This window comes from Neopsephotus bourkii, unplaced genomic scaffold (genome assembly GCF_033783945.1).
Source record: "Neopsephotus bourkii isolate Nb327-2 ecotype Australia unplaced genomic scaffold, CSIRO-AGI_Nbou_v1 NB_53, whole genome shotgun sequence".
Taxonomy (NCBI): Eukaryota; Metazoa; Chordata; class Aves; order Psittaciformes; family Psittacidae; genus Neopsephotus; species Neopsephotus bourkii.
The window spans coordinates 4830004-4856928 of record NW_026900570.1 but is presented as its reverse complement, the minus strand read 5'-3'; the positions used below and the strand labels follow the sequence as shown (position 1 = coordinate 4856928).

General features: G+C 36.9%; 1 protein-coding gene across 2 annotated transcripts in view; it reads left to right on the top strand.

Annotated features, from left to right (window-relative positions):
* Positions 1-26925, top strand: part of PTPRN2 (protein tyrosine phosphatase receptor type N2) — a 652626-nt gene that overhangs the window by 40353 nt on the left and 585348 nt on the right. For both annotated transcript variants that reach the window (XM_061349404.1, XM_061349393.1), the window contains exon 2: positions 24746-24796. In XM_061349404.1, the coding sequence (XP_061205388.1) occupies positions 24746-24796 (51 nt within the window). The remainder of the gene's footprint in view (positions 1-24745; positions 24797-26925) is intronic.

Below are 26925 nucleotides of genomic sequence, written 5' to 3'. Positions count from 1 at the left end.
ACCTAAGAGCCTTTAACAACATGCTACTTGACTTCAAAACCAGGAATGCGGGGAAAATGTCAACACCACTCTAGCATGAGAAAATAAAAAAACAGTGTTAAAGCAACCTCCTAGTGTTAAACATTGACTCAATTAACTTGGATATCTTCTAAAAGCATTTTTCTGTTGAAAGTGGAGCCATATACTCCTGATGAATCATGCTGCATCTGTAGTATATCCACGTCCCAGTGTGTCACATCAATAGGGGATTCAAAGAGAATGACAAGTAAAAGCAAGGAGTAACAGTGTGATGGAATGTAAGTAACATAGCAGTCTCTTTTTTTTCCCCATCATGCTATTTAGGAGGTCTGTGCTTTGATGTATAATACAAAAGGGCAGTAGTGGAGTGAAATGTGAAGGATGGGTAGGCGTCAGTGATGTGCAAAATAGCAAGCTTGCTTTTAAATGGCTTGGCAAAGACCTAGCTGTGAAAAATAAGGCACTGTTGACAACTTGGAATCCCCCTAAGTATGATGTCCCTTCTCCTAGAGTAGTCTTAAAATTGAAATAGTGATAATGATTTTAGTTATGTGCATTGGCCTTCTTGTCATTGAAAATAAACTAGAAAATTTTTATTCACTTAGAAAAGCTAAAGGAATGATTTCAACTTGAATATTAGGTTTACATTGTTAAATAATGAAGGTATTTAATTTACATGTATACCCATTTTAAATAAAAAGGTTAGAAAATAAGGAGTATTTACTGTGATTTTGTTTAATTCATGTTGCAACATTTTATGACAAACTAGGTTAATGTCTTTTGCATTTTCTAGCATGTTCCTTTCATGTTGGTTTTCTGTAAATTCCTGCATGTAGCTTATAACTTGAAATAGGAAATATTTTAATAAAATAAATAAGTTCACATGCTAATTGGTATTTTTTAAATGAAAGTACTAAACTGCTCTGCTACCCCAGCTTGTGGAATAAATATTCTGGTGTAGTTAAAAATCTAATTGAACTTTCAGATGAAAGGAAATGTTTTGTTATGCTTTGATCTGAAAGTGTTTTTTTTGCATTTTTATCTCTAAAATGAAGTAACGTAATGAACCACCCAAGTGTAACTGCATGCCGCCTTTGCAGAAGTAACAGTCCTTGCAGAAGGAAAGCCTGAAATCTGTTACAGGAGCATGAGGGGAAAGAATGGGCTCCTGGAAATGAATTCCCAGCACAGGGTCATCTTGGTGCAGTGCCAGTCTCTCAATTTTCTACTGCTTTTGGCAAACGATATAGTCCTACAGGTTAAGTGGTAAAGGCCTCTTCTACAGAGCGGGCAGCTGCTGTTGCACAGGATTTACTAGTGCTGTATTTGTAGATAATGAGGGGTTTTTCCCCCCCCCTTTTTTTTTTAAATAAAAAGAGTACAGAAAGCACATCCCCAACATATGAAAATATTGCTTCTTAGGGTTTTTCTGTGTGCACACACATAAACATGATAACCCAAATTATTAAAAGTGTGAATTTAAAAGGAATTTGTTGTGCCACATTTGTTAAACACCCACTCTGTGTGGGTGCTCAGAAGTAAGTGATTTTCTTTGAGTTCAGGCTAACCGGTGAGTTAGCTTTGTTCACAAAATTAATGTCTGGTTGAGGTTGGCAAGAATCTCTGGAGGTGCTCATGTCCAACCTACCTGCTTACTCAGGGACGCCTAGAGCCCAGAATCTTGTCCAAATGGCTTTTGAGGACCTCTAAGAGAGAGAGATGCCACGACCTCTTAGGGCAACCTGTGCCAGTGCTGTCATCTTTATGGTAAAAATGTGTTTCCTGATGCTCAGAGGGAACTGTGTTTCAGTCTGTGCCTATTGCCTCTGGTCCTGTCACTGGGCACCTCTGAAAAAACTAGCTCTGCCTTCTTTGTACCATCACTTCAGATATTTGTACATATTAATGAGATCTACTCTGAGCCTTCTTCTCCAAGCTGAAAAGTCCCAGCTCTCTCAGCTTTCCTCCTAGGAGAGATTTCTCCAGTCCCTTAGTCATCTTCATGACCATTTGTGGGACTCTCTCCAGTATGTCCTTATGCTGAGGAGCCCAGCACTGGACCCAGTACTCCAGGTGTGGCTTCATCAGTGCCGAGTAATGGGGAGAGATCACCCCTTCAAACTACTGGCAACACTCCTCTAATGTAGCTCAGGATCCCAAGGTTGTAGTAAGGTGGTTATATGTGGTAAAGTCTTTGGCTGTAGCATTTGGCATTTTAAGGTGGAAAACACCTGTTTAAATTGCTCCCTTTGCACACATACACTGTGATAGTTTCTTAATTATGTACTCAGAGACCATTTCCCCACAGATCGATCTCTCAATCTCTGTTCAGCAAGTAAGTCTTTATTTACGGCTATGAGCAGCTGAGGACTTGGAAGGCCTTTCAAACTCTTGCATGTCCTGTTACCTCTTTCAGGTGATGTGTTGACCATTCTATTTATGGTTAAAGAGTGCTATAATCAAGTGTGGGTATTATTGACCAGTTTGAGATTTAAAAGCATTACACCTACATACTAACAAAGTGCACTGACTGGGGAATTTACTGGTGTTCCAGTATACAATCTAGCACCAAAGAACCTGTAAAGACATTCTCAACAAATTTAGATGGTGTTGTTAAAAGGTGTGTGGAAAATATGCACTCTACATCTTTTTTTTCTAGAGGAAATGCATTGCCACCTGGCAATTTAAGAACTTACTAGGGTGACTGCTGAAAGTTTATTTAGGGTGTAAATATTTTAAATTGCCCTGGATTCATTGCATATTTATTTCTTTAGCAGAGCAGAGAACTTATCTCTTTATTAATTTATATATTAATTTTTGCTCCTGGCATGGAAAAGTAATTGAATCTATGGTATCTAACTTTTCATAGACCAGAAAACTATGCAGATGTATTAAATCGAGGTGAGCTTTAAACATTTTGTTTACAAAAAAGTCAATGCTAGGAACTTTTTTGTTTCAAAAGTATCCTTTAAGCCAAGATCACTGGAGAATGTATAGTGCAAATTCAGTTTAAACACAGAACCCTATGATAAGAGGCTTTCCGAGTTGTGCTCATTATGTGTATTATTTCTCATCCTCAGTGTTTTGTCTCTGCTGTTCTTAGCCTGTGGCTTTGCTTCATTCAAGTAGTGTATTATCTGAGAGGAATGTTTAGGACCAAACTCTACAAGGTGATGAAAATATCTTTTAATTTTTATTTTAGAAATCAACTTTTGCAGGTGAAAGATTATAAGGTTAGGCTGCTTACACATTGATAGCTTGGTTCTTGTTTCTGAATTTCTGAATGCTCATGCTTTCTTCCAAAGTATTGAATAATACACTTGTTTTAAGTGAGCACTCCTGCAGACTCCTTTTTTTGATTTGCTAATTTTCACTTTAGAACAATCCCTTCCACTTGGCTTCTGATCCCTTGTACACAGTTGCTACAGAGAAGTTGAACATCAAAAGTTTGTGTTCAGCTCTTTCTATACAGCAAGGTGGTTCTCTCATGGTCTATTTTGTTTTCTGTATTATGGTTGCTACCTTTGGTTTGCTAACACCGTTTTCTGTTCCATTTCTTGTTTGTCAAGAGTCAGGAACTTGGTCTTGTTATCATAGTATGGATCTGTGCTGCTGATTAACATCACAAATGACTAAAACCAGGTGGAGTTCAAGTAGGCTGCATGTGCTGAAAATAATTTTTTTCCTTTTATTGTGTTCAAAAGCATAATTCTAATGAGGTGACAAAATGGCCACTGATACAAAATGAATGAACCATTATATCATTTCCTTAAAGTCACCCTTTGCACAATGAAGATTTCTTGTGTGTATAATGGGGAAGGCATCAACATGTTAATCCGTTTAGAATTTATCTACTGTTAATTTTTCTGCGACTAGTGAGAAGCTCCTGCTGAGGCTGTTGTGAGTGTTGTGAAGAGCACCAATTGCAAACATCTTTTATTTCTTTCCAAAGTGGGAGACTTGATTGCCTGTCTAATAAAATATAATGAGTTTTGGTTTCATTTGCAATTCTGAATTCCATTGAGCAAATATATGTGTAATGAAGACACCAGTCATTATTTTGTTGCTTAGCTGGATATATACATTCTGATACTTATCTATGTTTTATCTAAATCCATTTGTAAGTTGCAATTATTCTTGCAATGAAATTTACAGTTATGGTTGTCATTAACTGTCATGCGCAAGGCCGAATACAAGCAGTTGCCGGCAACTATCATACCCGTTGGCATTTTTCTTCAGTACTACTACCGTTAGGCACACTGTGCTGTTTTTTAGGATAAATTTTCTTTCCAAAAAGTGATTGACCTCTAGTGCACAATTATACATATTATGTGTTGTGCTTTAGATGTAAACTGGCAGTATTAATTAATCCTCAGATGTATTGAAAAGATTCTACTCACATAAAACTTGTGAAGTGGTGCAGAAAAAAACTGAACGCTTTTATATGAGAGCAGGTGGCACAGGTTATGTAGCAAGTATAAAAATTTTCTGTTCTTGCCCCCTTTTATCACATGCTAATACATTTCTGAAAGTTGCATCTCTAGAGCTTAAACTTTGCAAGTTTTGTCCTTCCCAAAAGATTTCACGTGCTTGGGAAAACTGTAGCAAGTCCTTTCAAATGTTTTAATTAGATGTATATGTTCACCTATTTTCCCACCCAAAGGAAAAGTAAGAAGTCTTACAGTACCTCAAAGAGCAGTAAAACTAATACATGAACCATAGATTTTGTGCTTTCCTTTGGGTACACATTACTGCTTGGATAAATGAAGTACCTTTTCTTTTTAAAAGCTCAAGTTGAAAATAAAGTTTGGTACATAAAGAAGGAAACTTAGTTAATGTGAAAAATGCTGTTAGTTGGATATAATCTGTGCATGTTTGCATAACTCTCCTCATATGAGCACAAAATACTCTACCCTACCTAAATTTTTTTGGCATTTAGAACCCAGAAGTCTCTCTCTGAATTTGTTGCAAGTGAGAATTGCTGTTCAAGGGTAGAAAGATTAAATGCACTGAAACCTGATTTCCAGCCTAGCATAAATTCTAGTATTTGAATCATTTATACCTTAGAGTTTATTTTATGACTAAGGAATAGGAAAATAATAGTACCTTCACTTTGCTAATGATCTAATTGGGCTGTAATGAAGATGGCAGTGTTTTCTGGCCTGTAAAGTAATATGTGTTCTTATGCTTAAGAAAAAATGATTGTTTAACTATTATCTGTGGGAAAGGTAATGTACTGAGAAAGTAAGAGAAAAACAGGGAAGTGTTTTTCACTAGTAGTGTGTCAGATATTAGGAACCAGAAGGCCTAATGCATTAAAATAGAAGAAAAAACATTCACCCACTCCTAAATAAAATAAAATAGAATAAAACAATAAAAATAAAAATAATAATAACTTACCCAGTTGTCAGGCTAGACACTTTTCCTGTTCTGCTGAAGTATTTTATGCCATCTGTCTCGACTAAGATCTTTAAGGAAAAAAGGGATAAACAGGTGGCATATACACCACTGCTAGGACTGTTAATTGCTAACTTTTCACAACATCTGACACACATTATATAACGTATTTTCTTCTGACTGTTAAAAGTAGATAATATTTATTTACCTGCCTGTCACTAGGGCATCAAAGAGTCTCACTGAAGCCAAAAGAATAAATGAGCTCTGAAGGGGAACTGATACTTCTCAGACATCACAGTCTAGATACAGCCTCCAACTCAAGGTTTTTAAACAGTGTTGCCTCTCACAGGAAAGGTTTTCTGATGCTCTCTCCCTGAACATCTGCTGATGGCCACTTCCAGAGACAGAATCCAGGCCCGAACAGAGTTTCCCTGATGGAAATGGCCAGCCTGATGTTCTTAAAATTTGCATGCTGTTGTGGGACACATAAAGTTTTGCGCTGATGATTTTATTGTGCTACTGATGCCACATCAGTTGACCAAATGGCAGCTGTCGTAAAAGGGGAAGAAAAACATTCCATCTTCTGTTGCCTGTGTTTCCTTCTGCTGAGCTGAAGAGATATAAAATAGCCCTTGGAACATGGAAATTGAAAATGTTTTGGCTGGAAATGGTCAACAGTGCTGCCTTCTACAGAGTAGAAGAACAGGAGACAAAATGGGAGCAGAAAGTTCACTGTGCGGGAATAGCATATACAGAGTTAAGATTGAACTGGGTCACATAGCAGGAATTTATTCTTTTCCTTTCTCATTATTTCTCCTGGCTTTGAATAATTTCCATTAAAAATGTAACTTCTTCAGTTAGTCATTATAAATTATTAATCCACCAATGTTTGAGGTATTGGCCCCAACTGAACTAGCCTACTACAGTAAAGTACAATTCAGATCCTGTGTAGCCTTTCTTTGTGAACTGAGCAAATGAGTTTGGATGCGGTCTCTTTTGTGCTTGGATTCCAGCTGCTGTAACTAGTTACGGAGGGCTCATGCATTGCTGTTCTTTATAAGGACCTCACTGCAGATAGGAACCTGCTGGTGCTGTTCCTTACATCTTTCCGACTGCATGAAACATCCAGATCCTATGTAGCCATATTTATCTGCATGAAGCTGCAGAAGCTATAAAGTCATCCCACGGTGTTTTAGCATATGTTGAAAAATGAAATACTGTCAAACTCCTACAGTACTTGAAATAGACTTGAAATAGCCTTACATTTTTTCTCCTTCACGCTTTTTCTGTAGGGATCATTCAGGGATTCAGATGCAGTGGGTCACAGAAATAGAGAATGAATCTCACACTTGTCAAACTAAAATTTAACCTTCTGATAAGGTAGTTTTACATAATTAGAATATTTAGTTTTATGCCTACTTTCTGTGTTATGCTTTATTCGTTATTCTCTCATACCTATTCAGTGTGTTCACAATGAAATTTTATATTCTGATCAGTACTATGGATCTGCAAAATCACATTCTCAGAACCAGTTGCAACAAGTTTGTATTTAATTTTAAGGTGGCAAAATTTCACTGCTATGTGAAACCTTAGAGAAGGGAGAAATACTGATATCAGTGCCTTATCATAAACAATTATGAAGCCATCCATCCTAGTTTGAGGGTGGTGGGTGCTATCCTACTTGAATTTTGTAGTTTAATTATTTTATCTCTTGTTTGTATATATGTGTGTGTGTTTGATGACAGTCTTCTCTACAGAGTGCTTTATTACCCCATGATTTTACAGTGATTAAATAGTAATGCAAAGAAAATTGAAGTGTTAACCTCCTTTAGCCTACTGCTCTTTAAGCAGCCAGTGTAAGGTGGGATAAACCCCATTAAAACAACTTCAGGTGTAATAGTGGCTGCAGAAGTACAGAATAAGATTCTACCTTCCCATTGAGTTGAAAGGAAAAAAAAAAAGAAAACCCAAGCTAAAGTTTCTAAATAACTGGTTTACTTCAACAGATGAACATTTTTAAGTTGGAAGATAGAATAAAAAACCTTAGTGCTTGCAGAAGTGCTGTGGGTTTTTTAGTTTTCTAAAATGCCTTTTAAATACTGTTTAGGTGTATATAACACACAACAAAAAAAATACAATCCCAAATACATAGACTAGAGGCAGACCTGTGAGGAGCGTTCTGGATTTTTCATGTATGAAATTATTATTTGAAACCATTCCTGGCTGTGTTCAGTGGATGATTTTTGGGCTGCAGCTGTCTTGCTGAATATTCATTTTGTATTTTAAAATAAACCCATTAGATTTGTTTTCATCACACAAACTTGTCTTTCACTATGTGCCAGTGACCTGGCGTGGTGACTGCATCTCAAGCCTTAGGTCTCCATGGAAAATCTTTCTGTTTTACACATCTTTTTCTAAGAATGTTCAATAATATTTAGATAATTTCAAGTATTTTTATGAATGGATCCCAAAAATGTAACATAAAATTATTTAGCTATTTTCTACCTTCTCCTTTAAAAGCCAAGGTGGGCCTATTTTCTCTTGTGCTAGGCCTTTATCTCTACCTAAATACTTCCAGGCAAAACTGTGTGCTTTTTAGTGGAGAGTTATTTCTAATTTATAGAGTTGCTTATCATATCAATAACAGAAAGCATTCTGTGTGACTACAGCAAAACATCAGTAAAGGAAAGCATATTTCTCCTTTCTCAAGTAAAAAGGTTAATTTCCCTTTCTGTTCCTAGTTTAGTTGAGGAACAATTTCTCATCTTTAATGAAGCAGCAACAGCACTTTTCCAGTTCACTTTAATTCCTTTTCCTGTTGTGAACATTTAAAATCCAGAGTTGTTATTTGAAAAATCAGTGCAGGCTTGTCAGTGCCTGCACCAGGACCAAGATACTCCCTTGGTGTCTTGCGGTCAGGTACTACTGTGGGAATAAGACCACCTGCAACACTGGAAAAAGAGGCACGTAGGACCATGCGGGTCAAGGTTACAATGCCAACAGAACTAATATCAAGTAGACATTGAACAAACCGTGAAACGTTGTAAAGAAATTAAATACGATGTACAAGTGATTCCTCTTTAGTTCTTCCTTCCTCTGGAGTCCTTGTATCCTCTTAATCTGTAGTTTTCAAAGGTATTCAGATGACTGAGTCTCAACAAAATTGCTAGTTTTAAAGAACTAGACTTATTTTTTGACATTTCAAAGAAGTCAGTAGGGGGGTCTCATCTCTAGTAGCTGTAGTGCGTATAGCTTACATTTGCCTCTAACATCACCATATAGAAACCTGCAAGACCAACTGATAGAAACAGAACTTTTATGACATGACTTAACTAAATTATTTTAGAAAAAAGTCTGGATTCAGTTGCCTAAAGGAGCGCACCTTATGTTGTTTCGGGTATTGTGGGTATTCTGCCTAACATCCCTGAGATTCCAAAAAAGGACCAAATCTCCAATAGTCCTTGTACCCTATCTCAGCGCAGTGTGGGTATTCTAGTCCATGGCATCCTGAATGGCACCAGATGCTGATATTTTGGTAACAAATTTTATCCCTATTTTAGTATAGTAACAACAACAACAATTCCTATCTATATAATACACATATAATACATACTTGTTTAATATATTTGTACATATAGTTTTCAAAGAGAAGCATTAATTCTATTTTGCAAAGTGAATGGCGCTGACTGAAAGTGGGTGAACAAACATGTAGCAGTTAGTAGGATTAGCAGTCATCTTTGATCTGTAATTGCAGCTGTGTGGTTAGTGCTTTTTATATGCCATGCCTCCTGCTGATACAGGTGGTACGCATTCAGGAGATTCTCAGGCTATATTAAAAACTTAATATACCTTATCATTATTACAAAAAGGGAAAGTAGGAACTAAGCAGAAGATAACAAGAAATAAAAGCAAAGTACTTTCAACTTCCCTTCGTCATAAAGGAAGAAACACACAACAGGAAAATAGCTTCCATATTTTTAGGCATTTGTGAGTCACTTAAATCTCTTAGGATATTTTAGTAAAATTATATTAAGAAAGCTTCTATGCAGTAATAAACTAGTAAGTTTTTCTTTTCAATATATTTAATATTGATTAATATATTTAATTTTTTTTTTTTAACTGGAAAGGCAGAGATTAAGGGAGATAATCAGAGGATCATAGAATGGTTAGAATTGTAAAGGACCTTAAGATCACCTTGTTTCAACCCACTTCCCACTACTCCAGGTTGCTCAAGGCCCTGTCCAGCCTGGCTGTGAACACTGCCGGGGATGGGGCATCCACAGCTTCTGTGGGCAACCTGTTCCAGTGTCTCACCACTCTTGCAATAAAGAATTCCTTCCTTATATTAAATCTAAATCTCACCTGTATGAGTTTGTACCCATTACCCCTTGTCCCATCACTCCATGGCCTAAACTCACTCTCTTGCCCATAAAGTCCTTATTGGTAAAGTGAGGTTAGGTATGGTCTGTGAGATTAGGCAGATATGGAGGTATGGTGAAGATCTCAGAAGAGAATAGATTAGAGTGTGTGATAATGTTATCAAAGGAAGAGCAATGACAAATGAATCACAGGTTGGATGGGACTTTGAGCAAACTAGTCTAGTGGAAGGTGTCCCTGCCCATGGAAAGGTATTGAAACTGGATAATCTTTAAGGTCCCTTCTAACCTTAACCGTTCTATAAGATCGCTAGAGAAGTTCTTATTGACAGTGCAGGTAAAGGCTTGGGAGTTCTTGAGTGATAAAAAGCTTTACTACCCAGATGTTGGTTTGAAAGTGTGCAGACAGTTTCATATCTCTTTGTAAAAAAAAATTACAACTACAAGAAAGAGTAAATGTGTAGTAGTTATATTTTGTGTGTGTCCTCTAACTTAGAATTACTGAAATTGTGTACTATATCATCAGATATAGGAAAGATGGAAGTACATTCAAATGCTGTCAGCCACGAGCAGCCCTCTCCCATTCCATCACAGTTGCTATCTGCCCTCATACTCTAATTAGGGAAGATAGAAAGCTGGGTTAGCCTCATGTAATGCTTCAGCAGACTTGGGCTACTTTGAGGACTGCTTTTTTCATTGAACCTACACATTAACTTCATGTTTTTAGCTATGTAAAACTGTTAAAATTGTTTGTAGTGATTACACAGGAAGTGGTGCAAAATATTTTTTGTTTTCGTTGTTCTGACATAGCATTAATAGCTAAAGGGAAGTTGAATTGGTAGGCAAAACCTCATAGCTGTAAAAATCCTGAGGCTATCCTGAACCAAGTTCCAGCCAAGAGTCTCCCAGTGCATGTTTTTGCAGCAGCAGAGTAGCAATACAGCTCATATTCTGTGAATATTTTTTCCCCATGTGCTCCTCAGTGAAAAGGTTTCAGGAAATTATACAAAAGGAAGAGAACTATGGATACAGTGATTGTTGTTCTGGTCTTTGATCTGATACTCTTCAACTGCCTTCAGGAAACTGAAGCCACCTTCTCAAAAAGGCTGGTACGTGATGTGAATTTGTTAAGCTTTATTCTCAGCAAAGGTAGATAAAGAGAAATAGCTATGTATTGTTCCCTTGTACAGAATAGTATGTAATAAGACATCACTCTTACATGTTTTTCATTTTTTGACAAACATTTAATAAAAGAATTTCATAGCTCTCAGGCACTCTTGTTCCAATCTCACGATGGTTTGAAAGAACATTTCAAATGAGGTTGCACCGTGACAAAATAAATTAATTTACTTGTTTGGCCATAATTTTAATATTCTTGCTGCTCTGCTGCATAATATATAGTTTACAAAACAGAGGATAAAGGTCACAAAGCTTTATTTTCTGTGGGTGAATTATTTATTGCGGTTTTTTGTAGGGTGTTTTAAATAAGAGTCTAATAATTAGGTTTTTTTTAAACACTATATTGATGTGGAAAACATTGCATACACATTGTTCTTTGCTGTCTGCAAAGTATTACATTCAGAAACAACACAAGATTAGACTTGTAAGATATTCATCAAATAGAAAGTCTCCAACTATACTTTTAAAGATTACAGTTTAGTGTCTTGGCTGAAGTTCAAATCCTGAAGGAAAAAAAAATCGAATAATACTGGTTCATTAAAATAATGTAAGAATTCCTAAGAAGGCTCCCATATGAGGTGCCAGACTGATTCTAAACCTCATTGAATATCGCGTCTCACAGAATTATGCAAATGCCAGTCAACTTACTGTCAGTGTAGACTGAGACTCATGTCTGGAACTTCGTGAAATATTATCACCAAGCATTCTTGGAGGAAAAATATAAAATCCCATATTGAATTAATGAAACTTTGGAATAGGCTTGAAAACTATCAATGGGATTATTGTAAAATAACTTCTGTTCTCAGGATGCCTGCAAGAAATGACAGAGCCCCCTTCTGCTAAACTCTGCGAAATCCCAAGGCAGCACTCCTGTAAAGTCAGTGTAACATCCTACCAGGAAAACTCAGGTCTGTTATCTCTGCCACTGGCTTATCTCTGTACCTTGTACTTTTTACCACTTTTAACTCATCTTGCTTTACAGACATTTATGTGAAGGTTATTCTCCTTCACATCCTTTCTTAGTCTCTTATTTTCTTCCATTTCTTTTTCTTGTATATTCCTTTTCTTCACTTATTGCATAGTGAAGTCTTTACTATTTCCTCTGTAAAACCATGGTTCTCTCTCCAGTGTTTTCCTCTAAATTTCTGCCTCTCACTGTTTCCAAGTTTCTAAGTTTCCTCATCCAGCTTCATTCACTACATTAGACGAAAGAAAAAAAAAAAGCCTCTGAAGTAACTGAAATAAATCTTACTAATCCATTTATGAAGTTAATATGTTCCAATTCTTCTTTCACTGCATTGGCTCTCTGCTAATTTTCTAGTTACTAGTGAGAGTCTGGTTTCAGCATGCACAGCCATCTCTGGTGTTCAAAGCATCTTTGTGGTGCAGAGCAGGAAGCTAGGAGGTAGTTTCCCATTGGTGAATAGTTATGTGAAAATCCCCATTCCCTTCTCTTTTCCATTATGTGCCTTCTACCTGGTAACTCTCAGGTGAAAAGAACATCCACAGTGGGATAGGGAATGAGCAGAGAGTAGGCTGTAATATGGGAATAAAGATTGTTTCATAAATGCAAGCAGTAAAAATTTTTTGCTTTTATAAGACATGCTGTTATGATAAGATGTGTAGAAATTCAGTGAAGTACCTGTATAATTTTGTGGGATTTGTTGCCTTCTGAATGAAATTTATTTTCAGCAAGCATGATTTAGAGCCTTTGAGTGATGCTAAGGAGATACGAATATCCTTGACTTCAGTCTTTGGCTTAAGTTTAGATGGGAACATGAAAATTATGCCACAGTAACATTCACTTGCTCTAAGAAGTGGATTGTCATCATCAGGTGGATCATGACACTCTACAACTCCAGTGGTGCTACAAACATTGTGCATAGGACAGGTTTCATGAATTGTAACTGCAGTGTAATCATGCTGGCTGCAGTTCCTGCTCATCCAAAAGGGACTTTGTCAAGCTCAGTAGAAAAGCAATCTCAGCGGAGACTTGAAGAGCAACCTATCACTGCATTATAAGTATCTGAATAAAAGGTCAAGAAAGAATGGTAGCTAGTGCTCCTGAAGCCAACAGAAATTTGTACAACTTGTCACCTGAGGCCTGGAGGTCTCCTTGCCTGTCTGAGAGTTGGCCTCTTCAAGGCCTTAACTGGAATTCTTGTCCCCTGCCATTCTTTTCAGTCCCCTGCCACAACCCTACCTTTCTTCTCAGGGAACACAAACTCAAGAGCTTGGGTACTGTAGAGTTCAGTGGCAGGCTAGGAGCTATTTCACATTCTTTGTTGAAATCCCTGTACATTTTGAGAAGAGGTAGAGGGCATTGACTTTACTTAAGCAACATTAAAGCCATACTCTTCAGGAAATGCTTGTTTGCAGTGTACTGAATGCTTCCCAGTACCTTCATGCAGCTACTTCCTTTTCTTTAAGGTTCAGAACATTTCTGTGAGATGTGGAGACGTTAAATAGAGGCATACAAAGGTTATTATTTGTATTACAATAATCATTGGCACTCCACACTTGACTGGATCTCTGTTTTGTCAGACACAAACACATAATAATAATCATAAATATTAGCGTTTAACCAGAAAAGACACACAAAATACAGATGGAAGATTGCGGTGAAATTATTTCCCCAGGACAGCAGCAAATATCAGGGACAAAGACTGGAATTCCAGCCTGCTGAATTATAGTCTAGCAACCTTGCTAGTAGGTCTGGCTTATGAACTTATGAACAGCTTGGCATCTCCTCTTTATGATATTCAGGGTACATGCAACATCAACTATTTCTTAAAATCTCTTTCTTATCTGTTCAATTGAAGTTCTAAATTTTTTCCTCCTACTGCACAAGTTTTGCACAGACTCTTCGGAAGTTACTATTTACAGAGGAAAAACTATGAAGATAATGATGAACAAAAAAGGTAGGCATTTGTGCCCTAGTTCACAAAGCTGCTCAGATACTTCGGTTCCATAAAAATCAGTAGACATTAGATCAGAGATGGTGACTATAGGGTTATAATATAGTAATGACATTTGGCTACTCTTAATGGTGAAAAGCTGAAGGCATCAGGCGTCAGATTTTTTTTTGCCCTAAATAGGCGAATTTTCTCAAGGATGTTTTTTCCTTGTTGTGTAACAGGTAGTTGAACCTGTAGAACCTGGGAGGTTTAGTCTTCTAATGATCTTTTTTCTCTCTAGAGAATTCTCTAGAGAGAAAAATTGTCTTTTATGTACGTTTTAGGCAGGAACTAGAATATTAATTCTGGTGCTACTTGGCATTCATCGTATTTGTAATGCTTCAGAATGGTATCTAATTTTCTTGGCTTCTTCCCCAATTTGCTTTAATCATTATTCTTTTTCTTAACTCATTCTCTGATACGTGTCACTGTGGTGGCTGCCTCTCAACAGCTAGTTAGAGGACAAAAAGCCATCTCACTGCTATCACGGAGTAGACAGAGCTACTTCACAGGGACAACAGCATAATATATTCTGGGACAGCTGGCTCTGACACCAGCCTCGAATACATCAGGGTGGTCAGGAGTAATTAGAGCACAATTCCTGGTCAAAATCAGGACCATTCACTCTCAGTTCCAGATTTTCTTTGAAATCGGTGTTATTTCACAGAATTAAGTAGAAGCAGATCATCTTTCTCTATAGTGAATTAAAACTACTGTCTGGAATGAGTTTTGAATCAATACAGGGTATATTTAATTCTTTATCAACAGAACAAGTGTTGTCCTATGTCTGCCCCTTGTTGCAACATCCATGCATGTGGTTACATAAACTATGAGTTCAACAGGACATGAACAAAGCCACAAGGTGCTGTGCACTGATCATATGTCGAGATAATTTGTATTGATTGGAATATCTGTGTTCTTGGTAGCTTTAAAAAATAATCAAGTATATAAACATTTCTAAGATTCTGTCATTTTTCTTTGGCAAGGGAAAAGTTTTAACTATGTACCGTTAATTTGATGTACTACCAGTATCTTTGTATGAACTATTTCTCATAACTCTGTCCCACACTAGAGAATGCTGCAGCTGCATTTGCAATTCAAATTCCCAGGGTAAATTATATAGATAAATCTTGGTGCCATTGTCCATTGAATTTTATCTAATATTATTCTTTTACCCTCAAGAACTTTAGGAGATTATGACTTTCTGCATTGCTTTTCATTTTTTTTCTCCAACACATGAATAATTAATGTTGATGGCTCTGGACTGTTTACACTCTTTATTAAAGAAATTATCAAATATATAACCTAGTGTCTCTTTCAGGAGATGAACTCAGGTGTTTTTTGCACTCTAAACAAACATAATGTGATTCAAAATTGCATAATAAAGGTATGAAGATGAATTTCCAAGCACACTCCCAATAATAGCTATAGTAGCAATATAAAGTCTTTTCAGTATCTAGCAAGCCTCAATACAGATACACAGAAATAGATGTGGAGGACACATTGGAACCTGTCTCCCTATTTGGAGCTCATCTGTTATGTGTAGCTCCCAAACCCATGTGTGCTGCTGTCCGAATAAAATTACTTTCCTGCAGTAAAGAACAGTGGACTATCCTCTTGCACTTCAGACTCCACTGAATGATGTGACTCTTTTCTTCCTTCCCAAGTTGTTTTTGCCAAGTTCACCTCATAGTTTACACAGCTCAAATTAACAATGAAATAGAGACGGAACAAAAAGGGGAGTGGTTTTCTAAGACGAGTGAGGAAGGGACAAAGAAGGAATCATATGTGACAGGTACTGGCCATGCTGCAGCATAATCAGTTAAAAGATGCTCTACTGTTTTCTAAATTAAAGAGAATAGAAAAGCCAATTATTACAAAGAGGTCCTTCACAAAATACTGTTTCGCAGCATAATCAGTTAAAAGATGCTCTACTGTTTTCTAAATTAAAGAGAATAGAAAAGCCAATTCTTACAAAGAGGTCCTTCACAAAATACTGTTTCTTCCTCTGATGTCTGCTCAAGACAGTGCTGGGAGAGGTGCATTACCCCTAAATACGGGATAATTACCTACTTATAGAGGCAATATAACTGGATGAGAATCGCTATGAATTCTGGTTATGATTTTTTAAGTACCGAGGAGATACTCATTAAGAATATCTAACAAGTAATGAAAAGAAAATTTTGGTGCTTGTTAGAGGAAAATGATAAGCACATCTCTTCTCCTTCCCTTGATTGTGTGAATAATGGGAGTTTTCCCAAAACATGAGGCATAACTTTGAAGAACTGTTTTTGAAAAAACCTGTCCCTGAATGTGGCTCTTGGAGACTGATTAGCGTCCGATGATGGGACATGAACTTCTTTACCATGTAAGTGTTTTGGAATATTTTATCTGAAAGAACTGTTTTCCAAAGCACATAACCACCCCACATAGTTCCTATTTTCTCTAGCTAATGGTTCATTACTTCTTTGACTCAGCTTTTCTTCACCTTGACTGTGGAAAAAGGCTAGAATTATGTTATAATTAGGACTTAGAATTCACTCCATTCTGCAGTTTTGTAAAACAAGTATACAAGAACAAACTGACAGTTGCTGATGGGTAAAATGAAGTTCATAGATATAATGATGACAGTAGTTCTTTCACAGAATAAATATGACAGAAGCTGCTGAACTGCAGTACTTACTGGCCAATGTGCAATAATACCAAGGAAGGCTTTGCTGGCAACATCATAGTCTGCTGTATGTAAGCCTCAGTGTTACCTTTTTAATGTCTTATGGCTATGAATAATACTAGAAGGTTTTTCTACCCACAGATTTGTGGGGAGGGATATCGTACAGGCAGTAGCAGGTGAAAAATCAGGCTGCTTGTTGATGTAAACTGCAAAGTGGAATTATTCACTTAGAATCCTAGAATCATAGAATGGGTTAGAGTTGGAAAGGACCTCAAGATCATCTAGTTCCAGCCCCCCTGCCATAGTGTTTAGCCCTCAAATTCTCTGCCAAGAACAAAAAAGTTTTGCTTAGTCACAGTTGTGATTTTGGTGGTTGTTGGGTGATTTCAGTTTATTGACCAGCAAGGAAATTTTTAGCAACCAGTGACTAGAAGACAGTATTGAATTGCAGTTATTGAAGGCCTGGTCTGGATCTTTATGAAAGTCTGTATACAGCTTGTGAGCACTCTGATTAACATTTTTCTAATTTTGAAGGAACAGATCATACATTTTCTATTATAGAGATGCTTATTTTGTCCCAGTATGGGCTACTGACATGGCAAAGATCTTCTGTCTTGAGGAAAAATCACATTTGATCCCTCCTGCCGCAGTTAATGGGTGTGGATAAAAGATTTTGGTCTTGATCTTAAGAAATAATAATTGTAATGTTAGTTTTTAAGTGATCTTCCGTTTGATCTCCAATAATGGGCTTATCTGATCTTTTTATTTTTATTTAAATGGAGAGGTGTTACTGTTCAATGTATCAAGCTCGAACTACTTTTTTGCCAGGACATAGCTGTGTTCCCAGTTTGCTGTGTGAGCTAGCTGGTGGTGGTCCCTGCTAAAGAAAGAGAGTTATAAAACATAGTATTGAGAAAATAGGATTTTTTTCAGGGGAGACAATGCAAGCTTTTTTAATATTTACTATGAAAAAAGGTACAAAAAAGGCACAGCAAAACACATGTTGCCTGTATGGGCCATGTTCTTTCTGAGCTCTGGGCAAATGCAAATGCTGTTCTGGATCTTTCCCAGTGATAGCCTTACTCTGTTTGCCTCATGAACTATTATTACTGTTCATATCTTCAATTATTCTTAGTAGTGACCTTTCCTTAGTGTTCCCCAGAAGAAAAGCTCTGCATCACTGCAATCATGGCATTAGTAATCACAGAAGTTAACAGTATTTTCACCACAAAGCAATTCTTTTCTTTAGTGGTGGACAGGCTCAAAACTAACTACACACAAAAGAAAAGATGTAATCATTTCTTTTTTTCACCTAAATGTAGAAAGGACAAAGTACAAGTTTTACATAGTGAGAAATAGCATCATACGTCACAGCTTTTTTGTACTATTTTACCTATTAATGTGTCAGTCTGTACATGTTAAAGAGGGGGTGGTATAAAGAAGGCAATTGAAGCATTAATATGTACTGTTACTGAAGCTTCAGGGGCAAATCTTGGCTATAAGATTAGTACTGACGCTTTCACTTTTTGAATGAAAACTGTTCCACAGTGAATTATTCTGACTAAGGTCGTATTTCAATACACAAAATCAATATGTATGAAAAATGATGGAAAGGAATAATTCTGAGATGAGGCAGTGTTAGCACCAGAATGTAACATGGGAAATATTAACTTACTTTACTTTGGAAACTTCTCATGTAAGAGATTGCACAGTCCTCCAGCTAACCACTGCAGGGATTTCTTTTGTCACCTTTATGACTGTTAATTTGGATTATAAGGAGGCCTGGATTCCTCACCAGGGATTAGTGCTTCCTTGAACTAGGCTTTGTACATGCACATAGTTAAAAGAAATAATCTGCTCTCAAGCGTTTGCAGTATTACAAAAACATCAGGCACCTATTACATTCAAAAAGCATAAAAGTTGGGGTAAAGGAAGAAGATCAAAGCTCAGTACTTATTATGCTGTCATACATTTTTCTCACTTTCTCTCTTGGGAGAAAGAGCCCCTTTAGTATTATGTGCTACTTTAACATTACTTTTGACCACACTGATTTACTTTTCTCTCATAGTTCAACTACTATTCCAGCAGTTGTTGATAAATTACCACAGGTTCTGATGTTTTGATAAAATGTCTTTATCGATGAAGAATATTCCAGATATTCTGAAAACCTGAGGAGAAAGAGAGAACATATCTGAATCAATCCAATCCACTCCACTCCTGAAAATCTCTAATAGAGGGATCAAAATGAAGAAAATTCAGTCCCTCTTTTACCTCCTTTTCTTTACCTCTCTCTCATAGTCAACATACCATAAGGGAGGTAGACGAATGATTCAGTGTGCTAGATGAAGGGAAGTGGAGGGCATCTGTGGAAAAGGGTGAGGCTGGAGATCCAGAACTTGCCAGCAATCCATAAACAGGTGACAGACATGCTGTTTACTTGCATGAGTGAAAAGAGAGGGCATGGGTGGAGAGGGTAGTGCATGAGCACAGCATGCATGTGCTGGATGGTGACAAAAAGGGGCAGCTGTTTTCTCCTGGTAGAATAATGCTGTCTTGGAGAGTAGAAGGGTAAGAATTAGGGGAAAAAAAATACTTATTGGAAAGAGGATGGAGGAGTTTGGAACAAAAATATAGCAAATTAAAAAGGGGATAAAAATGAAAATTAAAAAAATAAGGGCAGGGAATTTCCAAATTTATTATCAAGGTGAATGTCAAAATAAAACTAAAGCAAAGAATCAGTAGCTGATTTTTCACATGTAATTAATAGGCTTTGAGTAAGGCTTACATTACATGTATGTACATCTGTTGGCAGTGTGTAACCACAGGGCTTGGGAAACAAAGAGGAGCTCTGCTTAAGACCTGTGGTCGGTTTAAAGTGCATTTTTCCCAGCTATAATTGAAATTTTGTGTAATTCTACATTTGCTAGGCATTTTGTGTAATTCTACATTTATGTGGCAGACAAGTGAGGATGTATTGGATAGACCACAGCTTTAGCAGACTCAGCAAAATTTTCTCTCACCTCTGATTAGTGAAAGGAATGTCTCTCAATCAGATGACTCCTCTATTAAGTTTTCTGAAAGAAAACCATTTTTGATTCTTCCTTATTGTTGTTGTTCACTATCTTGATTTTTTTTTTCAGTTAGAGCTATCCCAGTTGTGTGAGCTGAGCACTTTCAAAACTTCATTCTTGGACCATAGTTCTTAATCTACTATAAGTAAATAAACATGTGCTCTCTATTTAGAGTCACTCACAGCTGGTGTTGAAGATGCAGCGAGGGCCATCAGACGTGGCTAGTGTTGGCATACCCAGGTGTTTCCATTTTTGTTTCTCTCATTAGCAGTATTTATCAGCTCTTACCTTTCCAGCGTCTTCTTCCTAGAATACAACTGAATTGGAAAGAAGCAGGTGAGTGTGGGATAGATTCTAAACTACTCAAAATGTTAATGGTCATTGACATGTTTTGATGAAGGAATGTATAGGGGCTAAAACTTAGTGATGTACTGAAGTTGTTTTGGTCTGAAAATGTGAAGAGGCATTAGGTGCTCATGTTGAAGTGGGATGAAAAGCATAAAAAGAAGTCGAGAACTCTCAACAACAGAAGGAGGTTTGTATTTTCTCAGTTTCTGAGTGGTAACTGTAGAGGACATTTACCTGTTCTAGCCTGTTTGTTTTCTTGTTTGAATGGTTATAGGGTGCTTTTTTTATGAAGAGGGATTATGGCCTTTTTTATTTTAATAGAAATGCTTACATATTTTAGGAGTGAAGAGAAATGTTTAGTGTGAAATAATTGGATAACTGGGGGAAAAGACAGAGAAATAAACATAATACAATCTCTTTGAGCAGTAGATTTTTACAAATTGTTTTCCTGATAAATGAATTACTACAGATTTTTCTAGATGAAGTTCAGGTGATTTCATCTGATGTTTTGGCTGTTGTAATCTTGAGAGGCACCTCTTCTAAATACTAATGGTATATTCTCATAAATTATATATTAAGTTTGTATTTATCTATATATAAATGTGTGTGTGTATATGAGTTCAAGACAATGGATCTTGTACCTGACATAACTTAGTAGAAACACAGGCTACTACAGTCCATGTTTGGAAGTAAGGGTAAATTAGATATTTATTTATTCTTTTTGCCTTCTTTCTGACAGACCTACCTCTGTGTATGAAAATTCACTTTATTGGTTTATAATGCATAGTCAGCCTGGGCTTTTCTGACCTATAGTGAGCTTTACTCATGTAAACTCCTCTGGAATTCACTTTGGTAAATTATCAAGAAGATAGTTTAAAAGTGCATGATTTATATCAGTGGAAGTTAATGGACATATGCCACACCTTTGCAAACCCTAATGTTTCAGATGTGAAAAAACATGTAGCTGTTCAAGTATATGGGATAATTCCTACTGCTGTGCTAAATGGGTTTTAAATTGCTCCAATATGTGTCAGGGAACTAATCCTACTGTATTACCGGATGCACAGCATGGACTTGTGCCTTGGTTACAGGTGAGTGGGTGATCAACTCAGCTTCTTGTGGCTGTTGTTGCTTCTGTGCAGAAGTCATTGCTCCAACCTTTGTCACTACTGAGATGTAGGGACCATACAAGTGTTAGTTGAAGAGATGATCCTTTAATGCAAGTTAAGTAATAGAGCTGTGTTTAAATTCTAGATTAAGCAAAGCAATCCATGTACACCTGTTCAGTTTTAGTCTCTGTTGGCTGGTTCAATAGTTACATGAAGAGCTTATTAGTTCAGGGCTGCTGTTTGAAGAAAGATTGGGCGTTTGGGTTATTTTGGTTGTTTTTTATGGGGTTTGGAAGGATTTCATCAAGAGTCTGTGTTTTGGGAGATGATCCCTGGTAGGGAGATTGGTAAAAAATAAAATTAATTTTGATTGCATGAGGTGTGAGCAGAATGAGTGCTTTTTGGAGACAATACCACTTCATTCTTCAGTGGTGACTTATTGCCACCGTTATTATTAGTAGGTAGATGATATTTAAAATGAAATATGATGCTTCTTAATGTCACAGAAAATAACAACAAAAGATAAATTAGTAGCCAAATTAGCATATTGAGTGGTTGGATGAAATATGAATAACAATTCTAGCAATAAATAACTTGGAGCAAAATATTTTTCAAGAAGTTTTGGAGCTCCTTGTCTATTTTGGAGTAATCATAGATGGATATAGTTTGCCATGCATTGGCTTTATTAATTTCCTCTCCAAGACATAAGTTTCCAAGATTAATTGCATCAGATGCCTTGTTGCAGCAAGCATCAAATAATGAACTATTGTGAAAAGAGAAACTAAAACATGATAATAATTTTTGTTTGTGCTTTTTCATGGAAAATATATTAGGTGATAAAATATATCAACCAAAATCAGAATGCATTTAAATTGGAGTGCTGTATGAGGGTAGCCTTGTGATTTATTTCTTTACACCCAAACATGCTAATTTTGTTAATCTTGTATATCTGGATTTTTCTGCTTCTGAGAAATATATTATAGAATGGCCTTCCTCTAGCAGGTGGCTACAGGCAGCAGGTGCTTATGATTCCAGCTCCCCAGGTGTTTTAAAATCAGCAATGCCTGAATGAAACATTCTTTTCATGTGCCGCTCTACTAGAAATGTTCCTGGTTGAAACTTCTCATCCGCCACCCTTTGGATCTACAGCACAGCCACTGTAGAATAGAGAATTTACTGCAAAATTACCTATCCTCCCTCCATCAACAGGACACCTTCTGCAGACCTTCATGGGTTATGGGCATTTCAGGCTTCTGGTTTTAAGTCTTGTGATCTCTCAGGAAAACAAGGCAGAGCCCTTTACCTGGAGATTTGGGATTTTTTTTCTTACCATTAACTTTTATGTTAGAAGAGACAGCATCAGATTTCTGCAAACAGGAGTTTGAAGTATGCCTTTCATTTGCCTAGTTTGTGTTGGCATTTGAAGTCTTTTTTTTTTTCCTGCGAGCATTCCTTTTTTTCAAGTGATCATGACTATGCTTTTAATTAGAGCTCTTGTGCTGTATACTCTGTGCAGATGTGTGTTTGTCCCTGCCTCTCATCATTCCTGTCTGATGTTCCTTGGGTCAACATACAGTTAAGGCATCCTTCTGCTTTGGTGGGTCAGTACCAAGGATGCAATTGGTTATCTTCAGTGAGTTTTCAGACACTGTTTCAGGTCAAATGGCTGTTACAGTAGTCTTGTCTGGAGCAAAATTTTATGCTTCTCAAAAATGCATCACAAACCGCAGTTTGTGGGTGGTATAGACACATGCTGTTCTACCATACTCTGCTGGTAGAAGCTTTCCTGGTCTGAAGTTTCCTCTTTTCCTTTCAGAAGCTATCAAATGCATATTCACAGCTTATTGGCGCATAGGTAAAAGGATGAGAGAGCACTTTTACTGGTGTACATACTGTAGGCTTTCATTATCTGCTTAAGGTTATGTATATGGATTCTTTGCAGGCAGGTGTTGGGAAAACTTAAGGGATTCTGGTGCTCCAGTGCATCTCAAATTCATGTAGATGAGTTTGCCTAGCTCAGACCTAGTGCTGTGTTAATAAATCCTGCTGAGAGACACAGTCTATTAGTTCAGGCGTAATGATGTGCTAATACATGCTGAAAGGCTATACAGGCATGCATAAGTGACTGTGTCCCCCTGAAATTTTTCTTTTAGCAGTGTTAGGGCTCTGTTAATTCATACATGGAGAGTCTTGGGCTTTTCAGGTGTTTTTTTTTTTTTGAGGGGGGGGTTTGTGTGTGGGGTTTTTTTGTGGGGGTTTTTTTTTTCCGCATTTTTTTTTGTTTGCTTGGGACGTTTTTCATTGTTGTTATAAGAACAACCTCTTGACCCATTTGACTTTGACCAGAGATGCTTGTACTCTGTGCTTCTGTTGAGATTGGCATGGCTGGGGAGAGAGGATTTGCTGTTGTGTTTAGATGTGGTGAAGTTCCTAGCTCTTTCTTATTGTGGAACTGTTCAAGGTCTCCCAATTTCTGTAAGTCCCTGTGTCCATTTATAAGCATAAGGTACTTCCCCAACGAAATTAACAAGCTTAATTGTGAAAATGTGTTCTCTAAGGCAGTTTTTGTGTTCAAAATATAGCCTCATTTCTTGAATTTTATCGAGTCCTAGGTCTTTATCATAGAAAAAAAAAGTAAAGGAAAGAACTGGTTAAGAGAGTGCATGCCCTTAACAGTGGGATAGTATTTCATGCTGCTCCTGTATGTGGTTCTTGTCTAATTCCCCACTGTAGATTGACCAGAGTAGAGGCACATCTTTCCCACTTCTCTGCTGTGCTCACAAATGTCATCAGGAATTCATTTTAAGTGAAGATAAAGGGGATAATACCTAGTATTTCATTACCAGTTAGGTGATAATAGCAAGAGTGGAACAGAATACTTCACTGTGAAGATGTGTATGAGCAGATGAACTCAGATTACCTATCTGGATATAGGCCCCAGGTTGAGGTATGGGGCTGATGTAGCAGTGGCCCATAAAGTAGCATATTTTTGAACGAATTTCCTGCTTCAAGTGGAAGAAACCCTAGGATATTTTACACAGTCCTCTACTTATTTATCAGATGTCTGTGGAGGTATCACAGTGTTCATATAAATGACTCCATTTTTCAAGTCTTTCTCCAAAGATTTGGTGCTCCTGAGGATCTGTGGTTGCAGCTACTCAATCCAAGGCTAATTTGAGCAATTTGTATCTGATTCATAGGCTTGACCCTTCACAGCAGAAATATTTTTAGGAAACTCCTGCTTTCTTGGTGTATGTTTTTGTAGCATATTGCAGCATTACTGTGCTGTGTTACAATAATATATTAAAAATTTAAAGAACATGAGGTTCCTCAAATTACTAAATGAGACATGCACAGTGAAAACTGAAGCTTCAGTAGAGGAATGAGGGGGAAGAAAAACATCAAAGGTTATTTCTAGACATAACCAGCTAGAAAGATGTACTGTCTAGCCAGATCTGTTTCCATGTTCCTGACTTCCTGTATTGCCCAATTTAGACTTCTGAAGCCAACCAAATGTCTGACTGTTGCTGATCATTTAATAGCCTGAGAGGTCTTCAGTCTGCGCTAACTACCCAGTTTGAGACCTGTATTAATCTTCACCTTTCTGCTGTGTTTTCAGGCTGCCTGTTTGAGGATGACCTTTGCAAATCATTTGAAATCTGTGTAAATGGTAAGTCCTCAATGTTTTGTTTGCTGAATATGCTGTCCTCTGCTGTGCAGTTGTGTGTAGTCGATTTGATAAGCCAAGTCTATAAAGAAAAGAGAAGGAAAGGGAGGAGGGGAGGAAATACCCGGTATGATTATTATGCTCTGCAATTAGGTGAAATCTAATAGATTGAAAAGAATATTTTCTCAACCTTGAACAACACTATATTCTTTTATGAGAAACATTGTAACTTAATTAAACACATTGAAATATGGTAACATTTATCTTAATGCAGGATGAAAATAAATGTTTTGGTATCTTCAGGTTGTTCCTGGTTTTAGAGGATGATGTTGAGTATTTATCAGTCTCCTTTTCTTCAAAAGGTTGCTATTTATTATAATAAGAAAGAAGATCTCAAAGTCAGACTGCCATTGTTCTTGATTATGCTTCCTTTTCCTGTGCTCTTGCTTGAACTATGCAGAAGCAGCTTTCTTCTGCTCTCCTTCACATTTTTTTTTTCAGTAAGTCATAAAAAGCTAACAGAAATGTATGAATGAGTCTAATGGAATAGTAGGAAAAACTTATCAGATAATCAAAGATTGTTAACATGTTATATGAAATAATTTAAGTCCCGACGAAGGATGGACCGTGTTTAGAGGGAGATCTTTTGAAGCAGTTGCATTAAATATGAAGCAATGTTGTAAAATATGTAGACCTATAATTACGGTTTTTTTTTTTAATTGGGTATTACATTTTTTTTGTGAATGTATGGCATAAGTAGTTTTGTTTTCCATCAAGCAGAGAGGCCAATAATGTGGGTCTGTTAATAGACGAACATTATTAATATATTAACAAACATTTAAGTTGAAATGAGACTAAATTCCCATAATTGCTGAATGTCAAACAAATGCATGCAGGAGAGGGAAATAAAAGACAGAAGTATATTTGAGGAGTTGGGAGGAATTTAAATAGGTAGAGGGTTATAAACAGTGCATTTATTAACATCTCCAAAGGTACTTGTGTAAGTGACATTTGAAGTTGTTTCAATAACATGCAAAAATTCTGCATTGACAATTTCCATAGCAGACAGCAAAGAAGGGTACTGGCACTTTTCTACAGTGGTGCATTTTGCTGACTGCCGATGATACTCGGAGTCTGACTCTAGTTTTCACAAATGAAAGTATAATATAACTGGGTTTTACGATAGGCCAACCATTGTACCTGGCAGACAATGTATAATGGGGAATTTATGCAATGGGTGATAGTAAGAAATGTCTGTACTTTAACTGATAGTAAAAGTCTTCAGCAGAGTAATTTCTATGAAGGTTACTTCATAGCTTCTTGCTGTGTTTTCTTACTTGAAGATGTGGTTTCTAAAATCTCAGTGTGACTTTCGCTAGCATGTGAAATGCATCTTTGAATTCAGACTGGACCTCTTCTGTAGGTCTATTCTTATTTTGACATAACTGTAACTTAAAGGTCATTAATGAGTAAGCCTGTTGATCAATGATATTTTATAGTAACTGATCTTAATTAAAAAATATGTGCAGGTGTTCTGTTAGTGTGTTTAAGGTCACTGCAAAGTATTTCATTTTTCTATGACCTAGCTGGGCAAATGTTTTCTAGAGTGGATTTTAAATGCTGGCCTTGATATAAATAAAATAAACAATTCTTGAGAAAGTGATCAGATTTTTTGGAAGATCATTCTTTGAAGTACTAAAATACTATCAGGTTTTGTTTTTTATACAGAAGAAGGCCGCTTGCTTCTGAGCAGTCCTTCTCGTTTTTCCTGTCCGAACTGCTTTTGGTTCAACTGTATCTTTGAAGTTCTTCAGAAATCCTGTTATATTAAAATGCAAAAGTTTTGCTGGATGGAAAGCTGAGGAACTCAAGTCTGTGAAGATCACTATTGCAAGGTCATGGAAAGGTTTGCCTCCTTTGTTGTCACACAAATGTGTATTTCTGAAGTACTGTGTGAAAGTGGGTAAGATACAGCAGCTGCTTTTGCGTAGCACCTTTGAAGCCTCTGTGATCTGCAGATCTGAGTCTGACTCCTGCAGGAAGGCTGATAATTTTGATCTTTCTCTTGGTCTTGAGCAAAGGTAACTGAACTGACTGCATTTTCAAAAATGAAACTGGGTTTGCCTATTAAA